We start from the raw sequence: 22,333 nt of genomic DNA, 5'->3' as shown, positions 1-22,333 counted from the left end.
CCAAGAACCCCCACTTGGACCCTTTGTAATAAAAATGACACTAGGGATGGTTTTGGGGGGAGCGGGTGAAGATCTGTCTTCATCTGCAGGATGATGCTGAGAGCTAGCGTGTCATTTCTTTGACCTCTGAACTCCCTGCAGGACAATCGGTCACTGCCACAGTTCCTCCAATGAGCTCAAAGTTCGCCAAATGAACTGCTACTGCTCTGTGTTGGACTTAAACAGCAAGTTTGAACAGAACTTCATTTACAAAAGGCATCCATTTTCATAAAATTATTTTTTATTACAATTTTTTTAAAGACAAATCAACAAAACAGTCATACAGAACATAAATAGTTTCCTTGCTGCCAGACATACTCAAATAACACAATAGATAACATATTTCCAGAATACTGTTCTCAGTGCAGATAATAGATTCGTATAGGAGTATAATGATGACTTGAAGCTCTATGGCGGTGGTCATCAAGTCCTTGGTCCTGGAGAGCTACAGGGTGTGATAATGCTGGGTTGGAACAAAGGTCTGTACAACGCTCCAGGACCTGAGCTGGTGACCACAGGTAAATATACAACGTTTTTGCTTGATTCATTTGCAACCTCTATCCTCATCTCCTCTGATCTTTTCAAATGTGTTTTGAGGAGACGGCAAGGAATGAAGGTCACAAAGAATAAAGGAAAGACTAAAGAGATGCTGGGTAAAGTCTAAACCAAAATGAAGCCTTCACTCTTAAGAGTATCCATTTTAAAAAGCCGAGCTTCACCACATTGGGGTACATGCAGACAGGATCATTGATCAATGTGTTGACTGGGATGGTCTTAGTGTCCGTGTGTCAGAATGATCAAGAGAAAAATATCCCAAAAAGAGCGGCATAATTGACATGACAGGGTTGAGGGTAACGATAGTTGTTTTTCACTTTGGTCCTGAAACGAGAGAAAACAGGTTGTAAACAGTTGAACTTGGATACTCGAGGCAGTCAGTGTTACATTGTTATGTGGCCCTGAGATACATGCAGTAAAATGAAGGACTGAAAGACTGAAGAACTGTAGAGGTGTGGATGAAGACTTCATCGCTCTCTCTATTTGTCTGAGCGTAAAACTCAAGTGCTTGTAATGGACTCCACATGTGTATAATTGAACCAAACACCCCTGTCACCACAAACACACTGCAGCTTCTATAATGCTAACCAGAGACTACGGAGCCATAGAAAACAGAGAGTGGGGAGAGCTGAAATCTTGGGAGATTTAAAAATGTAGATATTTTGTTGTTGTTGACAAACTGTGTGAAAGGGTGTGTGACTCTCGTTGCTCTGTGGTAGATCTCAACCGACGAGGGACGCCTATGCCAGGTATAATAACTGCACTCTCACGACCCTTTTCCCCCTCAGTCCTGAAGTGCCACCCTCCCCAAACATTTACTTAGCAGGCTGACATTTAAAAATTCCCTCCCCAGGGTAGAAGGTCCGTCCTGGAGTACCAGAGAGGGGGGGGGGGGGGGGGGGTCCATATCCATGGATAGGCCAAGTTGTCCTTGACTGGGTGTTTGCCTTTACCCCCCATAGGTCATACAAGCTACAGAGTGGTGCAAAACCACACAACCTTGGGATCTGGTTCACTTTTAGTGTTAGAGACGTTCAGAGTTTGTCTTTCCACTTGACTGTGTACATGTCATTTTGTATTTTTTTTATTTAACTCGGCAAGTCAGTTAAGAACAAATTCTTATTTACAATGACGTCCTAGGAACAGTGGGTTAACTGCCTTGTTCAGGGGCAGAACGACAAATATTGGGTTGCTAATTTCTGGGAACGTTCAATAGATTGGAAAGATGTAGAAGGCCAAAACATCAATCTTTTAAACTTGTTTAATAAAACTAGAGAGTGTTGCACCTTTTCAATAGATTCCCTGGTTTTCCTGAAATCCCGGTTGGAGGATTCACAGAATTATGAGGTAATAAGCAGGAAATCCAGAATCCTCCAGCCACGATTTCTGGAAAACCAGGGCATTTATTGAAAGTTCGAGAATTTCGCAACCCTATACAGATGTAATAATTAGACAATGAAATTGACATTAGTACAGGGGTAGGTGGAAAGACATACAAACTGTTACACAGTGAATAATCATTTGTGGACAGACTACGTAACATACGTTTAGTGTACAAAACAATAGACTAACCAGGTGAATCCAAGTGAAAGCTATGATCCCATAGGAACTCCTGGGTGGCGCAGTGGTGTAAGGCACTACATCGCAGTGCTAGCTGTGCCACCTTAAATGATGGGTTCGAGCCCAGGCTCTGTCGCAGCCGGCCGCGACCGGGAGGCCCATGGGGCGGCGCACAATTGGCCCAGCGTTGTCCGGGTTAGGGAGGGTTTGGCCGGCAGGGATATCCTTGTCTCTTGTGGCGGGCCGGGCGCAGTGCATGCTGACCAGGTCGCCAGGTGTACGGTGTTTCCTCCGACACATTGGTGCGGCTGGCTTCTGGGATGGATGTGCGTTGTGTCAAGAAGCAGTGCGGCTTGGTTGGGTTGTGTTTCGGAGGACGCATGGCTCTCGACCTTCGCCTCTCCCGAGTCCGTACGGGAGTTGCAGCGATGAGACAAGACTGTAACAATTGGATACCACGAAATTGGGGAGAAAAAAGGGGGTAGAAAAAAAAGAAAGCGATGATCCCTTATTGATGTCACTTGTTAAATCCACTTCAATCAGTGTAGATGAAGGGGAGGAGACGGCTTAAAGAATGATTTTTATGTATGTATGTGTGCCATTCAGAGGGTGAATGGGCAAGACAAAAGATTGTGCCTTTGAACGGGGTATGGTAGTAGGTGCACCGGTATGAGTGTGTCAAGTACTGCAACACTACTGGGTTTTTCACGCTCAACAGTTTCCTGTGTGTATCAAGAATGGTCCACCACCCAAAGGACATCCAGCCAACTTGACAACAGTGGGAAGCATTAGGCGTCAACATGGGCCAGCATCCCTGTGGAACGCTTTCGACACCTTGTAGAGTTCATGCCCCGACCAATTGAGGCTGTTCAACTCAATATTAGGAAGGTGTTCCTAATGTTTTGTACACAGAGAACATGTAAATGGTAGCTGATGATGTTACATACGATTTTAGTTCTGAGTTTCCACAATTACACAGTGAATGACTCACCAAAGCCTATTGTCTATCTAACTAACACGTTACTAGTGTAGTTACCTTCAGGGAGACATCTGGGTTCTTCTGTAAGTCTCATTGGTGATGGAGAGGCGTGTGAGTCTGGCACCGTAGTAGTCCACTATGTAGTCAGACTTATCTGACGGACCCACAATCTAAAGGAAGGAACGAGAAAAGACATCAGGGTACAGACCGTGAAATCCTGGGTACAGCAGGTAACACATATCTGGCAATCACAGCTGAGGGGGACCAGTGACAGCACTCCACCTACTGACCCCAGACCAACAGCACTCCACCTACTGGATTCCAGGCCAACAGCACTCCACCTACTGACTCCAGGCCAATAGCACTCCACCTACTGACTCCAGGCCAATAGCACTCCACCTACTGACTCCAGGCCAATAGCACTCCACCTACTGACTCCAGGCCAATAGCACTCCACCTACTGACTCCACGCCAACAGCACTCCACCTACTGACTCCACGCCAACAGCACTCCACCTACTGACTCCAGGCCAACAGCACTCCACCTACTGACCAACAGCACTCCACCTACTGACTCCAGGCCAACAGCACTCCACCTACTGACCAATAGCACTCCACCTACTGACTCCAGACCAACAGCACTCCACCTACTGACTCCAGGCCAATAGCACTCCACCTACTGACTCCAGGCCAATAGCACTCCACCTACTGACTCCAGACCAACAGCACTCCACCTACTGACTCCAGGCCATCAGCACTCCCTCTACTGACTCCAGACCAACAGCACTCCACCTACTGACCAATAGCACTCCACCTACTGACTCCAGACCAATAGCACTCCACCTACTGACTCCAGACCAACAGCACTCCACCTACTGACTCCAGGCCAACTCCAGGCCAACAGCACTCCACCTACTGACCAATAGCACTCCACCTACTGACTCCAGACCAACAGCACTCCACCTACTGACTCCAGGCCAATAGCACTCCACCTACTGACTCCAGGCCAACAGCACTCCACCTACTGACTCCAGGCCAACAGCACTCCACCTACTGACTCCAGACCAACAGCACTCCACCTACTGACTCCAGACCAACAGCACTCCACCTACTGACTCCAGACCAACAGCACTCCACCTACTGACTCCAGACCAACAGCACTCCACCTACTGACTCCAGACCAACAGCACTCCACCTACTGACTCCAGGCCAACAGCACTCCACCTACTGACTCCAGGCCAACAGCACTCCACCTACTGACTCCAGACCAACAGCACTCCACCTACTGACTCCAGGCCAACAGCACTCCACCTACTGACTCCAGGCCAACAGCACTCCACCTACTGACTCCAGGCCAACAGCACTCCACCTACTGACTCCAGGCCAACAGCACTCCACCTACTGACTCCAGACCAACAGCACTCCACCTACTGACTCCAGGCCAACAGCACTCCACCTCCTGACTCCAGGCCAACAGCACTCCACCTACTGATCAATAGCACTCCACCTACTGACTCCAGACCAACAGCACTCCACCTACTGACTCCAGGCCAATAGCACTCCACCTACTGACTCCAGACCAACAGCACTCCACCTACTGACTCCAGGCCATCAGCACTCCCTCTACTGACTCCAGACCAACAGCACTCCACCTACTGACCAATAGCACTCCACCTACTGACTCCAGACCAACAGCACTCCACCTACTGACTCCAGGCCAACAGCACTCCACCTACTGACTCCAGGCCAACAGCACTCCACCTACTGACCAATAGCACTCCACCTACTGACTCCAGACCAACAGCACTCCACCTACTGACTCCAGGCCAATAGCACTCCACCTACTGACTCCAGGCCAACAGCACTCCACCTACTGACTCCAGGCCAACAGCACTCCACCTACTGACTCCAGACCAACAGCACTCCACCTACTGACTCCAGACCAACAGCACTCCACCTACTGACTCCAGGCCAACAGCACTCCACCTACTGACTCCAGGCCAACAGCACTCCACCTACTGACTCCAGACCAACAGCACTCCACCTACTGGACTCCAGGCCAACAGCACTCCACCTACTGGACTCCAGACCAACAGCACTCCACCTACTGACTCCAGACCAACAGCACTCCACCTACTGACTCCAGACCAACAGCACTCCACCTACTGACTCCAGGCCAACAGCACTCCACCTACTGACTCCAGGCCAACAGCACTCCACCTATTAACTCCAGACCAACTTCAGCTAGGCTACCACTCAACTATGATGCATTCCAACCTATATTTAATCCATAGCAGATAGTGGCTTTAGTGATCGGGTTTTCAGAAGTGGGTTTGATTTTCACAACAACGTATGCCGGCCTGGAAACCCACTACCTTGAATTTTTTTAATCCCATGCCTGACACACAGCTCCCTCCGTTCACGTTCCATCTATCTATCACATCTGTCTAGCTCCTCCTCTGCCCAGTTTGAGAGTAAATTGGAAAATTCCCCAACATCATTCATCTGGTGTGGACCTCGGTCTTTCAATAGAGAAAGAGAGAGAGAGAGAGAGCGAGAAGCCTCAAACAAACGCCGTCCGGTCTCCTTTCCTCTAGCCCCGTCCAGCCAGAATCTATTAATAATAATCCCAGGTATTTATTCATTAGTTCAACTTCTCACAAATGCATTTGCCTGCTCCGACGTTGCGCTTAGTCACAATAGTTAGCCTTTCAAATATAGGGCAGCCGCGAAGGTTAAATGGGTTCTCCGGACACGCAGAACTCTTTATCAAAAGTGTCACTCTTTCTAAAAGGTGAGAGAGCCCAGACGCAGCGTATACATCTAATTGAGAATGTAAGTGTTGCGCTGGGGCGTGCCAGCCAAAGCAGCTTAAAAGCATTCCTCTCCCAGGCCCTTCAATAATACATTAGGAGAACAATAAACAGTGTGACGGTCGCCTCGTTTAATCAAAGTGGCCGAACGGACGCTGCTGCCGTTTTCAAACGAAATCGCGAATTTATACAGGCCTGCTACACAGTCGGATGTAGTGTAGAACTGGAGAGGAAGAGGAAGGGGGTAAATAGAGGAAGAGGGGTATTCTGTTTCTTTGAAGGGCGTATTATGATTTGTGTTTTGGTCTCAGATGTGATACAGGGTGACTCCAGCAGCATAGGCCTTGGTTGAAATATAATTCAAGATGAAGGCATACAGTCCTAAAACTACACACACCACCACTAGTCTATATGACAAACTAACACGGGAAAAAAACTATGAATCCCAAACAAATAAGCCTACTTTTCATTATAAACACCTCCCACCATGTTGACTGAGTTAAATCTGAAGGTTTGCTCTATATGCTGATGCTTGTCGTATTCATTAGTCAAATCAAATTGTATTAGTCACATGCGCCGAATACAACAGGTGTTGACCTTAGTGAAATGCTTACTTACGAGCCCCTAACCAACAACACAGTTTAAAAAAATACGGATAAGAATAAGAAATAAAAGTTAAGAGTCAATGTGCAGGGGCACCGGTTAGTTTAAAGTATGTACATGTAGGTAGAGTTATTAAAGTGACTATGCATAGATGATAACAACAGAGAGTAGCAGCGGTGTAAAATAGGGGGGCAATGCAAATAGTCTGGGTAGCCATTTGATTAGATGTTCAGGAGTCTTATGGCTTGGGGTTAGAAGCTGTTTCGAAGCCTATTGGACCTAGACTTGGCGCTCCGGTACCGCTTGCCATGCGGTAGCAGAGAGAACAGTCTATGAGTAGGGTGGCTGGAGTCTCAGACAATTTTTAGGGCCTTCCTCTGACACCGCCTGGTATAGAGGTCCTTGACGGCAGGAAGCTTGGCCCCAGTGATGTACTAGGCCGTACACATTACCCTCTGTAGTGCCTTGCGGTCGGAGGCAGAGCAATTGCCATACCAGGCAGTGATGCAACCAGTCAGGATGCTCTCGACGGTGCAGCTTTAGAACCTTTTGAGAATCTGAGGACAGATGCCAAATCTTTTCATTCTCCTGCAGGGGAATAGGTTTTGTCGTGCCCTCTTCACGACTGTCTTGGTGTGCTTGGACCATGTTAGTTTGTTGGTGAAGCCCTCAACCTGCTCCACTGCAGCCCCGTCGATGAGAATGGGGGCGTGCTTGGTCCTCTTTTTCCTGTAGTTTACAATCATCTACTTTGTCTTGATCACGTTAACGGAGAGGTTCTTGTCCTGGCACCACACGGCCAGGTCTCTGACCTCCTCCCTATAGGCTGTCTCATCGTTGTCGGTGATCAGGCCTACCACTGTTGTGTCATCGGCAAATTTAATGATGGTGGTGTAGTCGTGCCTGGCCATGCAGTCGTGGGTGAACAGGGAGTATAGGAGGGGACTGAGCACGCACCCCTGAGGGGCTCTTGTGTTGAGGATCAGCGTGGCGGATGTGTTGTTACCTACCCTTACCACCTGGGGAAGGCCCATCAGGAAGTCCAGGATCCAGTTGCAGAGGGAGGTGTTTAGTCCCCGGGTCCTTAGCTTATTGATGAGGTTTGAGGTCACTATGGTGCTGAACGCTGAGCTGTAGTCAATGAATAGCATTCTCACATAGGTGTTCCGTTTGTCCAGGTGGGAAAGAGCAGTGTGGAGTGCAATAGAGATTGCATCATCTGTGGATCTGTTGGGGCGGTATGCAAATTGGAGTGGGTCTAGGGTTTCTGGGATAATGGTGTTGATGTGAGCCATGACCAGCCTTTCAAAGCGCTTCATGGCTACAGACGTGAGTGCTACAGGTCAGTAGTCATTTAGGCAGGTTACCTTAGTGTTCTTGGGCACAGGCACTATGGTGGTCTGCTTAAAACATGTTGGTATTACAGACTCGGACAGGGAGAGGTTGAAAATGTCAGTGAAGACACTTGCCAGTTGGTCAGCACATGCTCACAGTACACGTCCTGGTAATCCATTTTGCCCTGTGGCCTTGGGAATGTTGACTTGTTTAAAAGGTCTTACTCACATCGGCTGCGGAGAGTGTGATCACACAGTCTCCCGGAACAGCAGGTGCTCCCATGCATGTTTCAGTGTTATTTGCCTTCAAGCGAGCATATAAGTAGTTTAGCTCATCTGGTAGGCTCGTGTCACTGGGCACCTCTCGGCTGTGCTTCCCTTTGTAGGCTGTAATGGTTTGCGAGTCCTGCCACACCCAACGAACGTCAGGGCTGTTGTAGTACGATTCAATCTTGGTCCTGTATTGACGCTTTGCCTGTTTGATGGTTCGCCGGAGGGCATAGCGGGTCCGGGTTAGAGACCCGCTCCTTGAAAGCGGCAGCTCTAGCCTTTAGCTCAGTGCGGATGTTGCCTGTAATCCATGGCTTCTGGTTGGGGTATGTACGTACGGTCACTGTGGGGACGACGTCATCGATGCACTTATTGATGAAGCCAATGACTGATGTGGTGTACTACTCAATGCCATCGGAGGAATCCTGGAACATATTCCAGTCTGTGCTAATAAAACAGTCCTGTAGCTTAGCATCCGCTTCCTCTGACCACTTTTTTATTGTTCGAGTCACTGGTGCTTCCTGCTTTAATTTTTGCTTGTAAGCAGGAATTAGGAGGATCGAAATGTGGTTAGATATACCAAATGGATGGCGAGGGAGAGCTTTGTATGCATCTCTGTGTGTGGAGTAGAGGGGGTCCATTTTTTCCCTTCTGGTTGCACATGCTGATAGAAATTTGGTTAAACAGATTTAAGTTTCCCTGCATTAAAGTCCCCGCTACTAGGAGCACCTGGGTGAGCGTTTTCTTGTTTGAGCAGTAGCAAAACGTTTTCAGATAGAAGTTTAGCTAGATCCCTCTACACTTTGGTTCCTAGTGAATAGGACCCATGTTTGGCTTCCCGCTCCCACACTGGTTCCCCAATGAGGACGGAGAGGGGTAAGAGGGGTGAGCTGAGGCCCTAACAGGATGAAAAATGGATTGGCTTCTCTCCCTGTCAGGCTCTGTGGACTAAACAGGTTAGGGGGGTCCTGTGGGAACGAGGGACGGGGGGGAGAGAAGTCCTTCTGCGAAAACAAACCAGTCTCATTAACCCCCATTTATAGAGAGCTTAGTGCTGAGAAGAGCAGAGAGCTGCGGCTGCACTGATTGAGACACAGGTGCCCTCTGAATACAAACAGATATTCACGCACGCACACACACTCCTCCTGACTGGCTTGGCTATGATTCTGCGCAATGTTCCATGGTTTACTCTGATTGGAGTGTGTGAAGCATGACCATTGTAGCAAAGCCCAGGCTGCTCTGTGATGAAAAAATGTGCTCCACTTCCTTGATTACCATCACTGTTAGTGGGAGAAAGAGCTACTGTTTATACATGAGACTGTGCCCAAATTGAGCAACTTGTTTTTGAAATCTTAGAAGTTGTTTTGAAATCTTACAATTATCAAACTTGTATGAAATCCATTCGATTCTGATAGCACAGTTGTTCCCTAACTCACTTTGCAGTGTAACCCAACTCACCTTTTGTTGTCTTTTGACCAACCAATGTAATCATCAGCTGTGACCCAAAAGGAGTCAGCTTCTACCCAACATTAGGGAAATACTGACCTAACCCACCCTTGTCATCAACACACCACATAAACCATTCCTTTCATGGTTACTGTGAAAAGAGCATCTTCACAGACATAACCAACAGATAAGAGGGATTACTTAACAGCTCTGTGTTGCACAGCTGTCCCCTGAACGCCACTCACCTGCATTGAGATCAACATGAAATCCACCAAGCTCCCAATCCCACAGAAACCAACTGTGCAGAATTTGAGCAGCCCTAGAGAGAGAGACATGTTGGAGTTAAATAGGGTATACATCAGGGAGGGCTCTCCAACCCTGTTACTGGAGAGCTACCCTCCTGTAGGTTTACACCAGGGCTCTCCAACCGTGTTACTGGAGAGCTACCCTCCTGTAGGTTTACACCAGGGCTCTCCAACCCTGTTACTGGAGAGCTACCCTCCTGTAGGTTTACACCAGGGCTCTCCAACCCTGTTACTGGAGAGCTACCCTCCTGTAGGTTTACACCAGGGCTCTCCAACCGTGTTACTGGAGAGCTACCCTCCTGTAGGTTTACACCAGGGCTCTCCAACCCTGTTACTGGAGAGATACCCTCCTGTAGGTTTACACCAGGGCTCTCCAACCGTGTTACTGGAGAGCTACCCTCCTGTAGGTTTACACCAGGGCTCTCCAACCCTGTTACTGGAGAGCTACCCTCCTGTAGGTTTACACCAGGGCTCTCCAACCCTGTTACTGGAGAGCTACCCTCCTGTAGGTTTACACCAGGGCTCTCCAACCCTGTTACTGGAGAGCTACCCTCCTGTAGGTTTACACCAGGGCTCTCCAACCCTGTTACTGGAGAGCTACCCTCCTGTAGGTTTACACCAGGGCTCTCCAACCCTGTTACTGGAGAGGTACCCTCCTGTAGGTTTACACCAGGGCTCTCCAACCCTGTTACTGGAGAGCTACCCTCCCGCAGGTTTTCGCTCCAACCCCAGTTGTAACTAACCTGATTCACCTTCTCAACCTGTTAATTATTAGAATCAGGTGTGCTAGATTCGGGTTGGAGTGGAAAACCTACAGGCCTGTAGCTCTCCAGGAACAGGGTTGGAGAGCCCTGGTATAAAGCTTTATAGGGTACTCCATGCCTCTTTAAAGTTGGCATAAATAAAACCCTGCGTGCCCCTAATCATTATTTGCTAGCTATTGTGTGAGCGACGCTTTGTTGCTTACATGAAAACTCTCCAATCCAGGCGACTGGGCAAGGTTTCAGTTTATTCCCCATGTTCGGTTCCAACTTTGCCCATGTGTGGCTGAATGGGAAACTTGCGAGGCAAAGGTGAATGATATTGAACGCTTTCACTGCTGGGCGGCGGAGTGGAGAGGCTATGTGGGTATGTGTGTGTTGGTTGTTTAGTTGTTTACTGCTTGATTTGCTTTCAGAGGGAAGTCAACTTTGTGTCCAAAACAACTGAGGATTGGGAATAACAGGTCTTTATCGTTGAGAGGAGCAGTGAAGAAGAGTAAACATGAATGTGTGCAGCTGAGGGTGTGAATTGGATGTATGAAAACACAGAGCACGGCGAGCAGGTCATTCAACTAAACACATCATCCTGTCAACATTCACACTGTCACTAGCTTACGACATAACTATGTAACATAACTGCAAGGTAGACCCGGGGATGACACTACTGCATGTCTGGGCGTACTCACTGCATTACTGGGCAATGACTACTGGCACTCACTAGCTCACTGCCACACACACACACACACACACTGAATTGCAGGCAAATTATGGAAACGCCAACTCTTGTAATTAAAACATAATTACTCCAAATAATTGTTAACACTATTGTAAATTGCTCCATTGGAGGTAACAGGGGTAGCTTTGTTGATTCCAGGGTGGACGTTTTTAAAAACGATGCCAGTCGGGTGGCTCCTCTACAAAGCAGAAGCCCACTTAATAACCCACCGTTCCATGGTGATGCCCGAGCCAACCGTGCCAAACCAGGCCAGGTGTTGCTCAGTGCAGCCTCTAAAGCCGACTCATGCCCGTCCGCAGTGTGGCTCTGCGATGCCAAAGTACTCCATGCTAGTTGGAAAAACTAAAACCCCCCCCAAAAAACAAGGCAGGGCTTTCAGCCACCAGCCACGGTAATCTTGCAGGTGCCTAATTAAGAACAAGAATAAAGGAAAGGGACAAAAAGAGGAAGAAACAGCAGTGTGTTTCACTCCAGTGTCTGGGTTTACCACTGTTTTATAATGCCATGTAATAGTGGTTTCTTTCAGGTCCTCACAGGAAGTAGTGACCCTCTGTTTCTTATAGACCTGCTTCATTGATTAATGCTCAACTCTGATAAATGGTCTTCTTCATACTAATCCACAAACATGTAAGTTGTGTTTCTGTCCAAAACCAGCAGATCTTTTCAAACTCTCATATAAAAAACATGATAAATAAATCCAATAAATGAATGGGTAGCTAGTCATGCATTTCAACATGTGTTCTTCCTTTTCTAACAAAAACAATTACAAAGAAAATATTTCATTGTATTTAGACCGGTATGTTAGCAGCAGATATGATTTGAAAATGAATATACTTATAAATATAATATCCATTGCACCCCCATGTCAGTTGTTGAGAGTGTACAGCAATAACAACAGTCAGACTGTACCTAAAGCTGGGTATCCCAGGTAGAAGCGATCTGCTCCTAACCATCCCAGGAAGAGCGACAGGGCCACCGCTACTTTGTAGGAGTAACCGCTCCTGCAAGGAAATAACATGTTAGCTCAAAACAGTTCAATAATGTTTCACATTTGTACAAAAACATCACATAACTATATGATGGTATATGATTTAGCCTAATCAATATCAATTGAAAATAAAACATGTTCAGGGTCATCATAGCTAAAACGTTTTGCTATGGTATGCCCTAATGAATACAACCCTGATACAGCCTATACAAAACATTAAGAACACCTGCTCTTTCCATGACCGACTGACCAGGTGAATCCAGGTGAAAGCTATGACCCCTTATTGATGTCACGTGTTAAATTCACTTCAAATCAGTGTAGATGAAGGGGAGGAGACGGCTTAAAGACAGATTTTTAAGCCTTTAGACAATTGAGACATGGATTGTGTGTGTGAGCCACTCAGAGGGTGAAAGGTCAAGACAAAAGATGCAAGTGCCTTTAAACGGGGTATGGTGTCAAGAACTGCAATGTTACTGGGTTTTTCACGCTCAACAGTTTCCTGTGTGTATCAAGAATGGTCCGCTACCCAAAGGACATCCAGCCAACTTGACAACTGTGGGAAGCATTGGAGTAAACATGGGTCAGCATCCCTGTGGAACGCTTTCGACACCTTGTAGAGTCCATGCCCCGACAAATTAAGGCTGTTCTAAGGGCAAAGGGGGGTGGTGCAAGTCAATGTTAGGAAATTGTTCCTAATGTTTGGCATACTGGGTGTACATGTGCAACACTTCCACAGTGTCTGGTACTGTACATACACATTCCTGCAAGGGAGGCTTTTGTTAAAGCCCACTTCCTCTCCGCTGAATCGAAACTCTGTCCCATTGGACAAGCGGCAGCTGACGTTTGGAGCAGGTAGGCATTCCACTGAAAACCACAACAGATGGTTTAGGATAAAGCAACACAGAAAAGCAGTTATGTGGGTACCAAATTGTGTAGATTCTGATGGAAATACACATTGATAAAAGTATTACAAAATATTATGACCAGTGGGTGACATGTCTGGCGACAGGTAGCCTAGTGGGTAGTGTGTTGGGCCAATAACCGAAAAGTTGCTGGATCGAATCCCCGAGCTGACAAGGTAAAAATCTGCCATTCTGCCCCTGAACAAGGCAGTTAACCCACTGTTCCGCGGTAGGCTGTCATTGTAAATAAGAATTTGCTCTTAACTGACTTGCCTAGTTAAATAAAGGTTAAATAAATAAAATAAAAATATGCAGGCAATGAAAGAACTGGGACATTTTCAGCTTCCAGGAATTGTGTACAGATCCTTGTGACATTGTGCCGTGCATTATCATGCTGCAACATGAACTGATGGTGGTCGATGAATGGCACGACAATGGGCCTCAGGATCTCTTCACGGTATCTCTGTGCATTCAAATTGCCATTGATAAAATGCAATTGTGTTTGTTGTCTGTAGCTTATGCCTGTCCACACCTTAATCTGACCACCACAATGGGGTACTCTGATCACAACGTTGACATTAGCAAACCGCTCGACCACACGATGCTGTCTGTCATCTGCCCGGGACAGTCGTAAACGGGGATTTATCCATGAAGAGCACACTTCTCCAGTGTGCCAGTGGTCATTGAAGGTGAGCAGTCTGTTATGATGCCAAACTGCAGTCAGGTCAAGACACTGGTGAGGACGACGAGCTTCCCCGAAACGGTTTCTGACAGTTGGCGCAGAAATTCTTCAGTTGTGCAAACCCACAGCTTCATCACCTGTCCGGGTGGTTGGTCTCATCCCACAGGTGAAGAAAGTGGATATGAGGGTTCTGGGCTGGCGTGGTTACATGTGTTCTGCAGGTGTGAGGCCAATTGGACGTAATGCCAAATTCTCTAAAACAACACTTATGGTCGAGAAATTAACATTAAATTCTCTGGCAACAGCTCTGGTGGACAATCCTGCAATCAGCATGCCAATTGGACGCTCCCTCACAACTTGAGACATCTGTGGCACTGTATTGTGTTCCAAAACTGCACATTTTAGAATGGCCTTTAATTGTTCCCAGCACAAGGTGCATCTGTGTAATGATCATGCTGTTTAATCAGCTTCCTGATATGCCACACCTGTCAGTTGGATGGATTATCTTGACAAAGCAGAAATGCTCACTAACAGGGATGTAAACAAATTTGTGCACAACATTTGAGAGAAAAAGCTTTTTGTGCGTATGGAACATTTCTGGGATATTTTATTTAAGCTCATGAAACCAACACATTACATGTTGCGTCAAAAAATGTCTTCAGTATATTATACATCACTCAACCAGAACCACTTACCCCAAGCAATCATGTCCTTGCAATTCTCAGGTTCTTGAGTGGCATCGTCTATCCTTGGTTCTTTACAAATATACTTGAACAGTATTAAGGCAACAACAAAATATCAACTGTCATCCACAGAATATTAAATAATGTAACATGATATCTAACAAATTGTGCTTGTCAGGTTGATATACAGTACCAGTCAAAAGTTTGGACACACCTACACAAATCAAAATATATTTTAGATTTTAGATTCTTCAAAGTAGCCATCCTTTGCCTTGATGACAGCTTTGCACAAGCTTGGCATTCTCTCAACCAGCTTCACCTGGAATGCTTTTCCAACAGTCTTGAAGGAGTTCCCACATATGCTGAGCACTTGTTGGCTGCTTTTCCTTCACTCTGTGGTCCAACTCATCCCAAACCATCTCAATTGGGTTGAGGTCGGGTGATTGTGGAGGCCAGGTCATCTGATGCAGCACTCCATCACTATCCTTCTTGGTCAAATAGCCCTTATTTCACTACGCAAGTCAGTTAAGAACAAATTCTTATTTACAATGACGGCCTACCCCGGCCAAACCCGGATGACACTGGGCCAATTATGCGCCGCCCTATTGGACTCCCAATCACGGCTGGTTGTGATACAGCCTGGAATCGAACCAGGGTCTGTAGTGACGCCTTTAGCACTGAGATGCAGTGCCTTAGACCGCTGCGCCACTCGGGAGCCCTCCATCACTCGCCTTTTTGGAAAAATTATCCTTGCACAGCCTGGAGGTGTGTTGGGTCATTGTCCTGTTGAAAAACAAATGATAGTCCCACTAAGCGCAAAACAGATGGGATGGCGTATCGCTGCAGAATGCTGTGGTAGCCATGCTGGTTAAGTGTGCCTTGAATTCTAAATAAATCACAGACTGTGTCACCAGCAAAGCACCCCCACACCATCACACTTCCTCCTCCATGCTTCACGTGGGAACCACACATGGAGATAATCTGTTCACCTGCTCTGCGTCTCACAAAGACACAGCGGTTACACCCCAAAAAATCGCACATTTTGATTCATCAGACCAAAAGACATATTTCCACCGGTCTAATGTCCATTGCTCGTGTTTCTTGGCCCAAGCAAGTCTCCTCTTCTTATGGGTGTCCTTTAGTAGGGGTTTCTTTTAGAGGTCGACCAATTAATCGGAATGGCCGATTAATTAGGGCCGATTTCAAGTTTTCATAACAATCGGAAATCGGTATTTTTGGACACCGATTTAAAAAATATATTTTTTACACCTTTATTTATCCTTTATTTAACTTGGCAAGTCAGTTAAGAACACATTCTTATTTTCAATGACGGCCTAGGAACGGTGGGTTAAGGGGCAGAATGACAGATTTTTACCTTGTTAGCTCGGGGATTTAATCTTGCAACCTTACAGTTAACTAGTCCAACGCTCTAACCACCTGATTACATTGCACTACACGAGGAGACTGCCTGTTACGCGAATGCAGTAAGAAGCCAAGGTAAGTTGCTATCTAGCATTAAACTTATCTTATAAAAAACAATCAATCAATCATAATCACTAGTTAACTACACATGGTTGATGATATTACTCGTTTATCTAGTGTGTCCTGCGTTGCATATAATTGATGCGTTGCGTATTCGCGATAAAGGACTGTCGTTGCTCCAATGTATACCTAACCATAAACATCAATGCCTTTCTTAAAATCAATACACAAGTATATATTTTTAAACCTGCATATTTAGTTAATATTGCCTGCTAACATGACTCGTTGCGAACTGTGAAGACTATTTCTTCCTAACAAAGACAGCCAACCTTGCCAAACGGGGAATGATTTAACAAAAGCGCATTTGCGAAAAAAGCACAATCGTTGTACCTAACCATAAACGTCAATGCATTTCTTAAAATCAATACACAGAAGTATATATTTTTAAACCTGCATATTTAGCTAAAAGAAATCCAGGTTAGCAGGCAATATTAACCAGGTGAAATTGTGTCACTTCTCTTGCGTTCATTGCACGCAGAGTCAGTGTATATGCAACAGTTTGGGCCGCCTAATTTGCCAGAATTTTACGTAATTATGACATAACATTGAAGGTTGTGCAATGTAACAGGAATATTTAGACTTAGGGATGCCACCCGTTAGATAAAATACGGAACGGTTCCGTATTTCACTGAAAGAATAAACGTCTTGTTTTCGTGATGATAGTTTCCGGATTCAACCATATTAATGACCTAAGGCTCGTATTTCTGTGTGTTATTATGTTATAATTAAGTCTATGATTTGATAGAGCAGTCTGACTGAGCGGTGGTAGGCACCAGCAGGCTCGTAAGCATTCATTCAAACAGCACTTTCGTGCGTTTTGCCAGCAGCTCTTCGCTATGCTTCAAGCATTGAGCTGTTTATGACTTCAAGCCTATCAACTCCCGAGATTAGGCTGGTGTAACCGATGTGAAATGGCTAGCTAGTTAGCGGGGTGCGCGCTAATAGCGTTTCAAACGTCACTCGCTCTGAGACTTGGAGTGGTTGTTCCCCTTGCTCTGCATGGGTAACGCTGCTTCGAGGGTGGCTGTTGTCGATGTGTTCCTGGTTCGAGCCCAGGTAGGGGCGAGGAGAGGGATGGAAGCTATACTGTTACACTGGCAATACTAAAGTGCCTATAAGAACATCCAATAGTCAAAGGTATATGAAAATACAAATCGTACAGAGAGAAATAGTCCTATAATTCCTATAACAACTACAACCTAAAACTTCTTACCTGGGAATATTGAAGATGTTAAAAGGAACCACCAGCTTTCATATGTTCTCATGTTCTGAGCAAGGAACTTAAACGTTAGCTTTTTTACATGGCACATACATGGCACATATTGTTGTCTGTAGCTTATGCCTGTCCACACCTTAATCTGACCACCACCACGGGGTACTCTGATCACAACGTTGACAAATGTCCCAGTTCTTTCATTGCCTGCATATTTTTATTTATTTATTATTGCACTTTTACTTTGTTCTCCAACACTTTGTTTTTGCATTATTTAAACCAAATTGAACATGTTTCATTATTTATTTGAGGCTAAATTGATTTTATTGATGTATTATATTAAGTTAAAATAAGTGTTCATTCAGTATTGTTGTAATTGGCATTATTACAAATACATAAAACAAAACAAAAATTATCGTCCGATTAATCTGCTTTTTTTTATCCTCCAATAATCGGTATCGGTGTTGAAAAATCATAATCGACCTCTAGTTTCTTTGCAGCTATTCGACCATAAAGGCCTGATTCACACAGTCTCCTCTGAACAGTTGATGTTGAGATTTGTCTGTTACTTGAACTCTGAAGCATTTATTTGGGCTGCAATTTCTGAGGCTGGTACTCTAATGAACTTATACTCTTCCTTTCCTGTGGCGGTCCTCATGAGAGTCAGTTTCATCATAGCACTTGATGAAACTTTCAAAGTTCTTGAAATTTTCCAGAACGACTGACCTTCCTTTCATCAAGTAACAATGGACTGTTGTTTCTCTGCTTTTTTGAGCTGTTCTTGCCATAATATGGACTTGATCTTTTACCAAATAGGGCTATCTTCTGTATACCACCCTTACCTTGTCACAACACAACTGATTGGCTCAAACACATTAAGAAGGAAATTAACTTTTAACAAGGCACACATGTTAATTGAAATGAATTCCAGGTGACTACCTCAAGAAGCTGGTTGAGAGAATGCCAAGTGTGCAAAGCTGTCATCAAGGCAAAGTGTGGCTACTTTGAAGAATCTCAAATATAAAATGTGTTATTTCACAGTTTTGATGTCTTCACTATTATTCTACAATGTAAAAAAGTAGTAAAACTAAAGAAAAACCCTGGAATGAGTAGGCGTGTACAACCTTTTGACTGGTACTGTATATTCATCCATTCAGTCATCAGCATCGTCCTGAGGAACATATCCACATGACATTACAAAAATACATACCAATGAATAATGGTTGACAGAATAGTAGCGTTAGTTATCTATCTTACACATGCTGTCAATAAAGACCCGAAAACACATCTTGATGAAAAAACAAGACTCTTGCCAAGAGTTAACGTTACATGGAAGATGACAGGTGAATACAGACGAGAAAACATAACTATACTATTCATCTGCTTCAAAATCTGATTAGTTATGTTTTCCAAAAGTACACAACATGCAGGCTTATGTTTGCTAGCTAGCTAAGAAAATGCATGCTAACGTCAGTTAGCCAGGTAACATTAGCTAGCTAGCGTGCATGAAAACCCTGTCATATTTTCGTGATTTGCAAGTAATCACGTGTAAAAGGATATTGTCCCAGGCGTAGACTTTCACAACTATCGACATCATTTGCTAGAACAAATTGGAAATGGCAATACGTACAGTAAAACAAAATGCCCAACGATATGGTCCGTAAAGAAAACAGACGACTTCTGGGAAACGCCATGTTGACAACGCTCCCACTTGGTCACGTGACATCGTTTTTAAAGCGACACCTCTGTCTGAGTATCATCCAAAACCAAAACCTTGTGAATTCGTACCAGTAAGACTTGTTTTCAACTTTAAAAGTAGTTTAACTGAAACATCTGAACAAGTTAAGCTATAAGAGTGTTACAATGCAAGTGGTCAATAGAAATGAAATTAATGTATCCTTGTAGTAGGATAATCTTACCCCATTTGCACACACTGTATATAGATTTTTTTATATTGTGTTATTGACTGTACGTTTGTTTATTCCATGTGTAACTCTATGTTGTTGTTTGTGTCGCACTGCTTTGCTTTATCTTGGCCAGGTCGCAGTTGTAAATGAGAACTTGTTCTCAACTGGCCTACCTGGTTAAATAAAGGTGAAATAAAGTAAAATAGTATACAAAACATGTTAATGCTAGCTAGCAAATCAGTTTCTGTATCGCAACAGCTAGCTAACGTTAGAACAGTAGCTGACTCATTTAAGTTGGCTAGCTACTGACTGTAGCTAGCTGACTCACTGAAGTTAGCGGAACATTTCGAGAAGCTCATTTAAAAGTTGTTTTATGGAGTTATTTGATGTTCAGTCAAAGCTCCTGTTAAAGAGAATCTACACTTACTTAAAACAAAAGTTTAGTTCATACATTTAGACTAGCTATGCTAGTTCGCTGGACAGAAAGAAATGATGATGTGCACCTGCTGATTGTAAAGCAAGTGTTTGCTAACGTTAACTACATCTCTACATTTAGAGGGCTCTCACAGCTTAAACGTAGCTCACTAACAAAGTGATAGTTCAGTGATTTTTGTGGAGCAGTTTCTCCAGTTCGTTATTTTTCTCTCGCCCCACTGATTCGTTTAAAACTTTACATCCTGGTTCAGGTAAGGGGCGGGTTCATTTATAAAATTCCGCTGTACCGGTAAGGTGGAACAAAATCATATCTCTTCCTATAGCTAGATAGTTTAGTAGCTAGTTAGCTAGTTTTATCTTCTTTTGGGTTTAGCTTATACATTTGTTGTGGTTAACTTGAGAAATCTGTGGCATTGTGTTACTTGGCAAATATAAACGTGGCTTAGCTTACCTGTCGAAACTTGTTTACCACTGGTTATGTAAATAGTTAACCCATGCTAATGGCTTGCTGACAGAAGGACAATTGTGTATTTCTCACAAAGATTTGAACGTATACTTTTAGTGTTGTATTGTGAAGTGTTGCAAAAGGGCTGTATTGTGATGATGCTTAGCCAACTTGATGGACCCAGCTCAAAAGCAGTACCACTTTGTACTCTGTAGTAATGGAGGCGATCACTAATTGTTCTTGATAGGCCTTTTATTCGATGCATTGTCATCTGCCTAAAGATGATTAGAATTGTTGTTATGAACTTTGTTTTTCATTTAAACTTGCACTGCTTCCTCACAGGCTGCATCACAAAGATACTCTGAGACCGAGTTAGGACAATGTATGAAAATGTTCCAACAGGTACATTTAAGTCTGCTCCCATTATTGAACTGTTTTATGAACAGTACTGGATAAAAATGTGATACAAATGAACTTTTCCATAATAAACATTGTGTGTGTGTGTGTGTGTGTTTGTGTGCGTGCGTGTACGAGTACATGGGGCTGTGTGTTTATGATGTGTGTGTCAGTCTCCACAGTGGAGCGCCAGCAGATATTGCAGGCTTTGGAGCGGCTGCAGGCCAAGATGGCCCAGAGGGAGGAGTGGACCCACAGTGAGAGGCTGGGGGTGCTGAGGGATGCTCTACAGAGCCCACTGCTAGGACACATCCTCACGCTGCAGCATTCAATCAAACAACTCAAAGACCAGGTAATGATGGATACCTGCAGAGAAAGGGAAAACCTGCTATTAAGACCCATGGCTTGTGAATAGCACTTAGGAGATTTCATTAGTGAGGGAAAGGGGGATACCTTGTCAGTTGTACAACTCAATGCATTCAACTGAATTGTGTTTTCTGTATTTAACCCAACCCCTCTGAATCAGTGAGGTGCCATAATCAACATCCGTGTCTTCGGTGCCTGGGAACAGTGGGTTAACTGCCTTGCACAGGGGCAAACGACAGATTTTTACCTTGTCAGCAACCTTTCGGTTACCGGCCCAATGCTCTAACCACTAGGCTACCTGCCGCCCCCTGTGGCCACTTATGATTATACTATGATTAAGCCAACTGTTCTGCTATTATATGTGGGCTTACATGCAGCAAGACAATGATCCAAAACACACAATCAAGTATATATGAAAATGGCTAAAAAGCAACAAATTTGAAGTTTTGGAATGGAAGTGAAAGACCAGACCTAATCCTAATTGAGATGTTGTGGCAGGACTTGAAATGAGCAGTTCATGCTTGAAAACCCACAAATGTCGCTGAGTTAAAGCATTTTTGCATGGAAGAGTGGTCCAAAATTCCTCCACAGAGACGTGAGAGACTGATTAACAACTATAGGAAGTGTTTGTTGAGTCATTGCAGCTAAAGGTGCCACAACCAGTTATTGAGAGTAAAGGGGCAATACATTTTTCACACAGGGGAATAACTTTGTTTATGAAATTAATGAAATAGGTATGTCATTTGTGTTATTTGTTCACTCAGGTTCCATTTATCTAACATTACAGTAGGTTATGGTTGAAGATCTGAAAACATTCAGTATAAAAAAATATGCAAAAGTAGAGAATTAGAAACGGGGCAAATACTTTTTCACAGCACTTTAGCAACAAATAAACCTTGTTTTGGAATATGTAACATTTTAGATTGTGATGAAATGGTAAAACCACTCAATGTCAGTGTGCTTTAAGTCTACAGAACACAGCATTCTAAACCTTTCACTTGCGCTTAAAAGGAGGCATGGGAAAAACCGCCCAGCCACACTCGAAATCATTTGTATTCAGGTTGCATTGTTATTGACGTAAAAAAAAGAACCCTTGAAATAAACAATCCACATGCCAAATTAAGATAAGGCAATAACCAATGCCTGCCTTCATATTCTAAGTGCTGCGAAGGTCAGCCGAGTGTCTATGAATGCTTCAGGTAAAAACGTATGGCGTGATAGCAAGGCGGAGGTGGCGTAGCGGCTTTCCTGTGCATTTATCAAGCTTTAATATCTACTGGCGGGGCTTGAGTAAGTGCCTTGTCCGAGATGTATTGATGAAATGGTGGGGAAAGGCTGCGCCGTCAGCCCGGGCTAAATAAGCAAGGAGACTGA

General features: G+C 44.6%; 2 protein-coding genes across 2 annotated transcripts in view; one reads left to right on the top strand and one right to left on the bottom strand.

Moving 5' to 3' along the window:
• Positions 1-258: 258 nt before the first annotated feature.
• Positions 259-19,136, bottom strand: tm2d1 (TM2 domain containing 1). Its single transcript, XM_071342580.1, has 7 exons — positions 18,966-19,136; positions 14,668-14,736; positions 13,144-13,252; positions 12,310-12,401; positions 9,844-9,917; positions 3,191-3,303; positions 259-918 (listed from the first exon to the last, which is right to left on the bottom strand). Exons 1-6 carry the CDS (start codon positions 19,102-19,104, stop codon positions 3,193-3,195), a joined length of 594 nt encoding a protein of 197 aa, XP_071198681.1. The 5' UTR covers positions 19,105-19,136; the 3' UTR covers positions 259-918; positions 3,191-3,192.
• LOC139539529 (inaD-like protein) overlaps positions 19,137-22,333 on the top strand; it is a 269,424-nt gene continuing 266,227 nt past the window's right edge. The window contains exons 1-3 of the mRNA XM_071342573.1: positions 19,137-19,200; positions 20,540-20,599; positions 20,767-20,945. Coding sequence (XP_071198674.1) covers positions 20,578-20,599; positions 20,767-20,945 — 201 coding nt within the window. The 5' untranslated portion in view covers positions 19,137-19,200; positions 20,540-20,577. The remainder of the gene's footprint in view (positions 19,201-20,539; positions 20,600-20,766; positions 20,946-22,333) is intronic.

The sequence above is a fragment of the Salvelinus alpinus genome, chromosome 15 (assembly GCF_045679555.1).
Source record: "Salvelinus alpinus chromosome 15, SLU_Salpinus.1, whole genome shotgun sequence".
In the NCBI taxonomy this organism is placed as follows: Eukaryota; Metazoa; Chordata; class Actinopteri; order Salmoniformes; family Salmonidae; genus Salvelinus; species Salvelinus alpinus.
This window is presented reverse-complemented; position numbering and strand designations above follow the sequence as displayed.

Bases quoted from the DNA above. Each gene is read 5' to 3' on its own strand.
- tm2d1 (XM_071342580.1), bottom strand. From the start codon at position 19,104: ATGGCGTTTCCCAGAAGTCGTCTGTTTTCTTTACGGACCATATCGTTG. The intron at 13,253-14,667 runs GTAAGTGGTTCT...TGTGGTTTTCAG, and splicing joins CAAGGACATGATTGCTTGGG to TGGAATGCCTACCTGCTCCA. The intron at 12,402-13,143 runs GTATGTACAGTA...ATTTCCTTGCAG, and splicing joins AGCCTCCCTTGCAGGAATGT to GAGCGGTTACTCCTACAAAG.